Source organism: Microchirus variegatus, assembly GCF_963457635.1.
Source record: "Microchirus variegatus genome assembly, chromosome: 17".
Taxonomy (NCBI): domain Eukaryota; kingdom Metazoa; phylum Chordata; class Actinopteri; order Pleuronectiformes; family Soleidae; genus Microchirus; species Microchirus variegatus.
The window spans coordinates 14,348,016-14,357,480 of NC_139818.1; the positions used below are offsets into that span (position 1 = coordinate 14,348,016).

General features: G+C 41.6%; 2 protein-coding genes across 9 annotated transcripts; both read right to left on the minus strand.

Moving 5' to 3' along the window:
* Nucleotides 1-473: 473 nt before the first annotated feature.
* mxra7 (matrix-remodelling associated 7) lies at nt 474-4,584 on the minus strand. Of its 3 annotated transcripts, none has more exons than XM_083904155.1 (4): nt 4,218-4,584; nt 2,868-2,901; nt 2,648-2,759; nt 474-1,167 (listed from the first exon to the last, which is right to left on the minus strand). In XM_083904155.1, exons 1-4 carry the CDS (start codon nt 4,488-4,490, stop codon nt 1,053-1,055), a joined length of 534 nt encoding a protein of 177 aa, XP_083760281.1. In that variant the 5' UTR covers nt 4,491-4,584; the 3' UTR covers nt 474-1,052. The 3 variants fall into 3 exon arrangements, with proteins under 3 accessions (XP_083760281.1, XP_083760280.1, XP_083760279.1); XM_083904154.1 differs by having other exon boundaries at nt 2,648-2,756; nt 2,868-3,090; XM_083904153.1 differs by having other exon boundaries at nt 2,868-3,090.
* An 884-nt stretch (nt 4,585-5,468) lies between these two features.
* srsf2a (serine and arginine rich splicing factor 2a) lies at nt 5,469-9,214 on the minus strand. 6 transcript variants are annotated; one of them, XR_014593034.1, is made up of 4 exons: nt 9,132-9,214; nt 8,670-9,020; nt 7,176-8,209; nt 5,469-6,444 (listed from the first exon to the last, which is right to left on the minus strand). XR_014593034.1 is itself a non-coding variant. In XM_083903339.1 (4 exons), exons 2-3 carry the CDS (start codon nt 9,002-9,004, stop codon nt 7,885-7,887), a joined length of 660 nt encoding a protein of 219 aa, XP_083759465.1. In that variant the 5' UTR covers nt 9,005-9,020; nt 9,132-9,214; the 3' UTR covers nt 5,469-6,444; nt 7,861-7,884. The 6 variants fall into 6 exon arrangements, 4 of the variants coding, with proteins under 4 accessions (XP_083759465.1, XP_083759464.1, XP_083759466.1 ...); XR_014593035.1 differs by having other exon boundaries at nt 5,469-5,866; nt 6,356-8,209; XM_083903339.1 differs by having other exon boundaries at nt 7,861-8,209.
* Between the last annotated feature and the right edge of the window lie 251 nt (nt 9,215-9,465).

Sequence of the window (9,465 nt, forward strand, 5' to 3'; positions counted from 1 at the left end):
AAATAGTATTATTAAGTATGCGTGTGATATTATCATGCAATATTGTGCACAGTTGTTTTTTTCCCCCCACTTTTTGTTCTGTAGACCGGCCTCCTCTTGACCACAATAGATGCGCATTGGCCCCCAGGTCATTTGAATTTGAGACCCCTGCTTTAAAACAACCACAGCAGATCAAAGGTGCTGTGAAATAATAGATAAAATGACAACTTTTTGGGAAATATTGTCCAAAATATTGTTATTGCAATATTATGATGGCATATTGATGAACTGTTCCTTTTTTTCTTTTCTTCACTTAACCGGCCCCCTCCTGACCAGACACCCTGACCAAGCACACACAAATATCAAATACAGCCTAATTCTAATTATGCAGTAATAACACAATTTAGCGTGTACAGTGAAACACAACCACGTTCACAGTACGACAGAGTGTGGTTTATTTCACAACAGACAGGTGTCAGGGCCTACCCGTTACACATAAAATGAAAGACAAAGCCGAGTTTATAGAAAAGTTTAAAAGCAATAAATTACACTTTTTGATGTCACCTTATTTTTTTACAGTCCATTATCGAACTCCGTCAACAGATAAACAATTGACTTTGACACGATCTACAGAGAAATAGTTACATAGGCATGTTTGTATAGGTTAGGGTTAGAATCTAAAGATCATCTTGAAGCACAATCTACTTGTAGTTAGTTAATAGTATGTCCATTTACTCTCAACTGATTATCTGTTGACATGATCCTAATAGAGTCAAAAATGAACTATCAAAGTAAAATGTTATCCCTTGTTTTTATTATAATATAAAAAGTCATAGTTTTCGTCCATATGTGCAATTTGAAAGCAACACAATTCTTTCTTTGGTCTCTTATGTGGACTACAAACAAATTAAATCAACAGCAAAAAAAAATAAAAATAGCATGTCATATTACAACAGGAGACGAGGGGCCGAGCACAGCTGTGTTAAACACTGTGAACTGGCGTTTGTGCAGTGGAGAGCACCAGAGGTCACAGGTCAGAAGAACACAGTCAAGTCGAGCAGCTGAGACGAGTCTCAGATGGAGTAGAGTCTGAGCTGCTCCTCCATGTCTCCTTCTGACACGTCCCCAAATGTCTCCTTGTTCTCTTTCAGCAGCTGGAAGATGGTGGCCAGCTGCTCCCGCTGCACCCTGAGCGAACAAAGACCAGAGGGAAAGAAACATTGAATTAAAATGAATAAAAGTGGAAAATGCACAGAAGCGCGAAATAGTCCCCTTAAAAACAGTGGATCACAGGGAAGAGATTATCATTGATCTTTTACCACGCATGTTTTAAAGGGTCAAACCATTCCTTTAAAAGGTCCAGTGTGTAAAAAAAATGGTGACTAAAGCCCTGGTTATACTTGCTTTGCATTACCACATGTGCTTACATACCTGCAGTTTTCATAAGTAAGTGGTCCACGTGTACATACAGTACCGGGGATGCCCTCTTTTAGATTGCATGTGTGGGTACCAGTGGACTTCCTTATATATAACCTCAAGCAGGTTTCTATGGATACCATCGACTTCATAGTCTTTTTTGACCACAAATACATATAGACTGTCCAATTTTGTCCAATCCCCATATCTGCATGTTTTTTGATTGTGGAGGAAACCCATGCAACCAAAAGGGATTAAAAAAAAAAAAACAACACAAAGCACAACAACACACAAATTGTTAACTTCCTTGCCATTTTCATACAAGAACTGACAACTTTAATGAACTTGCACAGAAGACGTTAATGTTCATAGTTCACCTCTATGCGGAAAAACAAAGACTAGCTATGAGAAATCCTGCAGAGGATGAACATAATCAGAGGATGTGGCCGTTCTAATATAATAAGTCATTTCTGACCATGTTTCCAGCGGTAAGCTGGAACCCCCAACCCCCGGAGACACAATCAGCACCTGTGTGGCCGTGACATTTAAAAATCACACATCTAATGTGGAATAACAGGGTGGCAGGAGGTGGACAGGTGGTATCAGGGAGACGCCGCAGCACTGAGGTTACACCAGTCTCTCCGTGGCCACTTGAGGATAAAGAGGAGCTAATGAAGCACTGCTGTGATGAGGCCAGAAAAAACAGCTTTGGGGGTTGTTGTCATACAATGGCCAGAAAGTGAGTCCACTGGGACAAACAAGTGGGAATAACTCATCGCCGTTGGCTCCTTTTTCAGACTTACAGATAATTAATTAAAGACAGGATATGCAGATGCTATTTGTATTCAACTTCCTAGGGATGGAAAACATAACTGACTCTTTCCTAGCTGGTCCTGACATTTTTAATCAGGGAGACCTCTCCCGAATTCAGTGAGCAGACGATTGAAGGTATCATACTCAAGAATTAGATTTTAATTAGCCAGGAGGGTCCCATTGAGATCTCTTCTTCCAGGTCAAGATAGCAGCATAAACAGAACAAATAGTTATAAGGACAAGACAATTTTGAATATAAAACTCATAACAGGACATAAAAGTTAAAAGGAGGTAATTAAAAGAGTTTTAAAAAAAGGCCATACGAATAAGACCCATAACCTGAATCCCTCAAAAACAAACACCAAATTCTGAATTCATGCTTGGAACATTTAAGAAGAAAAAATGTGGTGCTCATACTGTATATGTGGTTTTCACTGACCTTTGCTCCTCCTCCAGCTCGTCTTTGGACATCATCACTTGCAAGTGGTGGGATCGTGCCTTTCCCGGCATGTATCTTAAGGAACTGTCTGAATCTGCGTCCGCATTATCTGCTAAAGCAAAAATAAACATGATAATCATCTGAAAACTGAAAAAAAATATAGTGGAAAAGGATAAAGACATCAATCACATATCTATTTACAGTGGGTGAAAGTGCTTACCATCGCTCTCCGGGCTCTCTGTGGCTCCTTCACTCTGGGGATGAGAGAAAGCACACTTTAGGAGCTCCTTATCAGAGAGCCCCAAAAACGAGCCACAGCTCCTCCCTGACGAGGCCTCCAAAGAGGAGTCTGAGCTAAGCTTCCTAGATTCAGTCCTGGAGATGAACAGGCTGGATGTGGAGGAGGAGTGTTCCTCGGGCTGAAGTTTAGGATATGCCTCCTCCTGACAGAGAAATAAGGGGACAGATGAGGAGCATCACTTTGCCCAAAATAATGTATATATATATATATATATATACACAGTATATTTCAACCTCCCAAATATCCAGAAATTTAACTACAAACGAATGACTGCATTCCTCCCTGTCCTCTTACATTACACTCTGACCCTTGGTAGGCTAAAATCAGTCACGAATAGCATGTGGAGGTGGTGCCAAAATGAGTAACTGGTTTCACTATTAAATATATAAATAAATAAATACATAAACCCCTTTGAATCAAGATTCAAGAGTTTTATTTCCTATAACCCACAGTGAAATGTAGCCCTAGGCGAGGATATAACGAAATATGAAGGGAAAAGAAACTACATATACGTATATGTTAATACATATACATATATACGTATATATGTATATATACGTATATATGTATATGTTAATACATATACGTATATATGTATATGTTAATACATATACGTATATATGTATATATACGTATATATGTATATGTTAATACATATACATATATACGTATATATATATATACACACACAGACACACATATGTATATATATACGTATCTATATACGTATCTATACATACATATATACACACATATACACACACATATATATACATACATATACATATATACATACATACACATAATGTGTATGTATGTATATGTGTATGTATGTATATGTATAATATACATATACACATACATACACATGCACACATATACACATGCACACATATACTTATATATAAACATATACATATACATATACATATAAATACAATCTAATTTTTGGATATAAAAAGACACAAATGGATATCATGGCAGACGAAAGATACTATTTGAGCAACATTTCAAATGTTTAAATGTGATGTTTCCCAGTTATGTTTCTGTGTTTTTAAACATGTATTTTTCCTGCTAAATGATTTACCCTTTAAACATAATGTGTCACCTTATCTGTGCCCGTGTTCTTTATAGAACTGCTTACATTTCTATAACCGGACGTGTAAACAGCTGCTGTGAGCCAGGGACAGAGAGATTAAGAGACTTAAGTCATGACAAACCGTTTTGCTGCCCTTAACTAAACAGTCAGAGTGATTAAAGACAACTTACTGACTTCACTACATCCCAGTGGTCGTGAGAGCTGCCGCTGATCTCACACCAGTCCTCCTCCACCGTCTCCTCCTCCTCCTTCTTCTCGGGAACATGACCGTTCTGCTTCGGCTTCGGCTGACCGGATCCTTCGGCAGCGCCGTCTCCGCCTCTGTGTCCGAAAAACCCGTTGGCGAAATCGGCCGCAGACGAAGAGCCGTTGAAGACGGACGTCGCGACCACGATAGCGAGAAGCGTGAAGATAATGGCCGATAATACAAACGTCAAATCCATGGCTGTGGAACTTTGCTGCTGTTTGTTTGTGTTCACCCGCTGAGTCCACTTCACTCACTCATTTTAATCCCCGACCAAACATCAGCGTTGAAGATCGGCGCTAAAAGGATATGGTACAAGCTACAGTCCGAGCCGGACGTCATATCCTACGGGTCCGCCCCCCGATCTGTCCACAGCAGACTGGAGGTCAGGTGGACTGGCACGGCACTGCACGGCGCTACGTGCCCGTCCCTCTAGGCTTCTAATCTCATCAACGGGGAGTGAACGACAAAGTGGGGGATTAAAATGGTTAGCGACAGCTCCCGTGTACACACACACAGAGAACATATACAGCTAAATCATGTATAACACGACCCTTTAACACATTTCAGTATATTTTAATGCAGACATTTGTATTATATATTCAAATATATAGTGTTATATAAAATGTATATACTATACTGGAGGCTAGAGCTGTAAGCAGTGGTCCAGCAGTGGTTGGTCTTGACTTATTTAAACACAATTCTGAAAAAATATAGATTTATCCAAATAGATTCTGTTCGCTAGAATTGACAGCCAACTAAAGAATTGTTCATGTGTACATATGCACAGGCAGATGTCACCGTTACGCTGAACACCTCTCCCTGCACAGCCATTTTAGTGTAAAATTAAAAGTAATACATTGATTAACATTAACAGCACTTTCGCAACACACCGAGCATAGTTCAAATTCACCTTTCCGTTTTTGAAAAACCAAAGTATTCCCCCATATGCTAGTACATGGAAGTTCATTTTAACACAGGTACAACCAAGATATAAAAAATCTAACATTTTAGTCCTGTAACATAAGTTTTAAAATAGACACCATGCAGTGCAAGGTATAAACCAGTGACCATGTATTTCATGCCAACGACCGATGTATTCTCACTTAAAAGAACCAAACATAATTGAGCAAATTTCCGACAACATATTTATTAGCATTTACCTGAAGCAATTACAAGACATTTGAGAGGTTTACAGAGGAATGCAATACACAGAATTTATTCATGAAGCAGTTGAACTGCCTCTAAAACCCTTCATTACAAGTCACATTGGACTCGAATTCCAATTGCGAGCAAAGGCCAGATTTCAGTGGGAAAAAACCACGTAGAGGGAAAGGAAAATGGGGAGAATGAAGAGGAAGAATTTGAACTGGACATGGAGGGAAGAAGAGGTCACAAGACAAGATGGATGATCTGCCACACCTGTGAGCTTACAAACCGCCAAACAGCAGCGGAGGGTCGAGCCCCGGAACAGCGCCGGGCACTCAGCACCGCAACACGCCACACCATGTCACCACCGCACTGCACCGCATCTTAACAGCTAACCAGCATTACTCAACTGCTACACAACTGCGCCTAGTGCACAAAAGATACACAAGAAAGAGGGTTAGAGTCATAGGAAAAAAAATCTTGACCAGACAGAAAACAGATTTGACAGAGTAGAAAACACTAAGATGCCAGATTAGCAAGTCACAAATTAAGTAGCGCAGCAATTCTTTTTTTTTGTAAAGTTTTTGCTTAGGTCACTGTACAGCAAGCCATTTTCCCAGAGTGGTGTTAAACAGCTGTAACATCCAAAAAGACCTTTTCTACATTAGCTGGACAAATCAATTAACAAGGGGGTTTCATTTAAAAGAAATATTCTGTGTGAAAACTTTATTAAGAACAAATTCAAAAAACAAGACAAATAAAAAAAACAAAAAAAAAAACAATTTGATGGGGGACATCTCACAAATCCCTTTCAATATGCTCGGCTTTTTATAAAGAATGACATCAATGTTTGAAAATTAAAGCAAATTAAGTCAAATGTAACGTTTAAAACAATTTAGATCAAGCTCCAATAACCTTTCAGTCTGCATTCTTAATTATGGAATCCACTTGCTCAATGTGAGATTCTTCCCGATGTCCTCGGCAAAGGCTCAGTCATCTGAGATCTGGAAAGAAAGACAAAACGGAGTTAACAAGAGCTAAACCAAAACATCTCATCTCCTATAGTTGATCTAGTGATTTAACAGTAAGTTTGATCTTCACCCTGGCACTAAGGCCATATATCCACACGGAAACAGGAATTTCCCTGTATGATATTTTTCTTTGACGATTTAAAAACGACCTTACCACTGCAGCATAGCATATGTGACCATGAGCAGGCCATGGTGCTGAAATGCTGCTACTGAGATTTTGGGCATGCACGCTGTATATGCATGTTAGAATGTATACAATCACAGAGATAGAATAAGCCATGCCAGGGGACTATGGATAGAAAATGTCAGTAATCTTAAAGTGAAATAGACCAAACAAACTCCAAACACAAGGAAGACAGCAAATGCACGCACAAGAGACATGGGGCCATGACACCGTTTTCCCACAGACGCAAATTAGTTGTATACATGAAAACACAAGGGTTGGGGTTTTGAGATTTCACCACTCTGGGACCAGTTTCCGTGCTCCCAAAACGCCTGTTCCGTGTGGATAAAAGGCCAATGTGATTAACTTAAATGGATTCACCTTAACCCGTTTGTGTGTATGGCCTTTAATATTTAAAACAGGCTTTTTTGCATCCATCTTATAAATAAATATACTGAACATTTCTAATGATCTTCAAATTTGTTTATACACCATTCTTGGCGTAAGAAGTTTCTTACACGGGCATATGTGAAAAACAAACCTCTGGGTCCGTTCCCTCTGAGAGAAGCGGAGGAAACCACAGGCATGGGTGGGAGCAGTGCTCAGAGCATCTGCCCGTGATCCCCGTGAACGTACCTCACCTCACCACCTCATACACCAACTGACAGCCCGAACCACCGCCATGACGACCTGCTCCATAGCAACCACCGTTGCCTTGGTGACCTGCTCCTTAGCAACAGCCATCGCTCTCAGCAACAGGCAGGTCACATGGGCGGGTCACACACTAACTGCTCTCACACTGCCACACCCCCATCTCCTGCTCCTCTCTTTGCAAACAGGACTCCGCAGCTTGGAGGAAAAAATTCCACATTTAGGTGAACGTTTGAGTGAAGCAGCCCACGTCCCAACCACCCACCCCTCCCTCCCCAAAAACTCATGTCACCCCAAATTGAAACATGCGCTATGGCAGATCACAGAAAGCCAAATCTCCTTGTGTCTGCCCGTGTGTGTTTTAGCTTGAGTGAATATACAAGCAAATTAAAGCACACAGAGCATGAGTCCCAATCTGATTGTAATATCTGAAAACTACAACAGGATTCTGCAGAATTTGCTGCTCATGTCTAAATGACTAATGTAGCATCAAGACCCACATAATACCACAGTGCTGACTACTATCTGGACAATTCAAGTAAGATAATTATGAATCCACCCATTCCCCTGAATACCGTCATACTGTGTCCACGTCTGGTTTAAGACTTGGTTGCAGACTTGGTTGCGTTGTCTTCTGGTGACTTAGGCCTACTCTTGGATTTGGACCTAGATCTGGATCTGGACTTGGATTTGGATCCCCTGTTGGAAGGCGGGGTTCGACTCCTTGACTTGGACCTGGAGCGAGACCTGGAGGGAGACTTTGTCTTGCTTCGTCTGGGGGTTCTGGACTTGGACTTGGATCTGGACCTGGAATAAGAGCGGGACCTGGAGCGGCTGTAGTGGTGGCGGCTCCTGGATCGGGAATGGCTTCGGCTCCTGGAGCGGCTCCGGGTACGCCTGCGGCGACGGGGGCTGGCTGAGCGGCTATGATCACAAAGAGAAACATTTTAGTAATACACATTCAATATGAATAAATGTATGCATGTCAGGCAAATTAACACCCTAACAGCAACTTGTTCTGAAGATATTAATGTCATATAACGAAATGGCTCTGGCAAAGGCAGAGCTAAAATAAGTCAGTTAATAGTTTAGTTCAGTGAATCAAAAAGCATGTGCTGTGGCCCCTTGGCGGACTGTGAAGGTACTGCAGGTTTGGCCGTTGGGGAAATTTGCATTTAAAAACTTTTATATACGGTTTGAAAAAAATATTGAATGGATGTTTTCTTTGATCAATCAATGGCGGCTCATAAGGGGATCTTAGCGCAACAAGTAATTTATATTTTACCGTTTATCGCTCATTAGCTTAGGTATCGTTTCAAACTACTACTTTCGTCAAGTGACTAAAATATTCTTCAGAACAGAATTACTGCTCCCGCGTGCCTACCCGCCATATCGGCGTGGCGGAGCACCTCGCCGTCCGTACATAGAATCTGGTGGTCTTCCATAACGGGCCATCTGCACCCGAAGCTCCCGCCCGTCGAGAAGCGCGCCGTCCATTGCGTCCATGGCGTCCTCTGCGTCACGCTTGTCGAGGAACCGCACAAAGGCAAAGCCTCGGCTCTCCTTGGTGTACCGGTCCCGGGGGATGTACACGTCTCCTACGCGGCCATACTTCTCGAACACTCGGCGCAGGGTCTCCGGTGAAGTCCGATAAGTCAGGTTATCCACTTTGAGGGAGGTCATTCCCTCGACGTCAGGCGGCGGCCTTCCGTAGCTCATTTTACCGTCTAAAAAGCTACAAAACAGACCGGTTAAGGAAAACGAAAACAATGTAATCTCGCAACTTATTAAAATTACAGTGCTTCCTTACAAAGCTGCAGTTATAGAATTCGATTAAAAATACTACCTTATCGTAGAATTCGCCGAGCCCTGGATCTCTCGCTCTCCTGCCTCGCTGCTTTCACGTGAAATGGCGGCAACAAGGCTTCCTTTTCCTCTGTCTTTGAGCCCGCGTTGGCTTCCTCTGATTGGCGGAAGCACTGCCCTCATTTAGCACACAGTTTCCAACAGCGCCCCCGATGGCGGGGAGTCACATTACCACAAACGCAGGGCGGTTATTCTCTTTTTATTCAATATACATTTGCTGTAATGGGTAGAAAAATGACCATTTACGAAATAAAACGAACATTTACGAATACAAATGGCGATGCGAAGTCCTTTAATCACGGTAACCTATGCAG

What these genes read in the sequence shown, in the direction of transcription:
- mxra7 (XM_083904153.1), bottom strand. Translation starts at nt 4,490, where the DNA reads ATGGATTTGACGTTTGTATTATCGGCCATTATCTTCACGCTTCTCGCT. An exon ending in ACTGGGATGTAGTGAAGTCA is followed by an intron (nt 3,091 to 4,217) that starts GTAAGTTGTCTT and finishes TTTCTCTGTCAG; the next exon opens with GAGGAGGCATATCCTAAACT. An exon ending in GAGCTGGAGGAGGAGCAAAG is followed by an intron (nt 1,168 to 2,647) that starts GTCAGTGAAAAC and finishes TTGTTCGCTCAG; the next exon opens with GGTGCAGCGGGAGCAGCTGG.
- srsf2a (XM_083903339.1), bottom strand. Translation starts at nt 9,004, where the DNA reads ATGAGCTACGGAAGGCCGCCGCCTGACGTCGAGGGAATGACCTCCCTC. An exon ending in CCGCCACGCCGATATGGCGG is followed by an intron (nt 8,210 to 8,669) that starts GTAGGCACGCGG and finishes TTGTGATCATAG; the next exon opens with CCGCTCAGCCAGCCCCCGTC.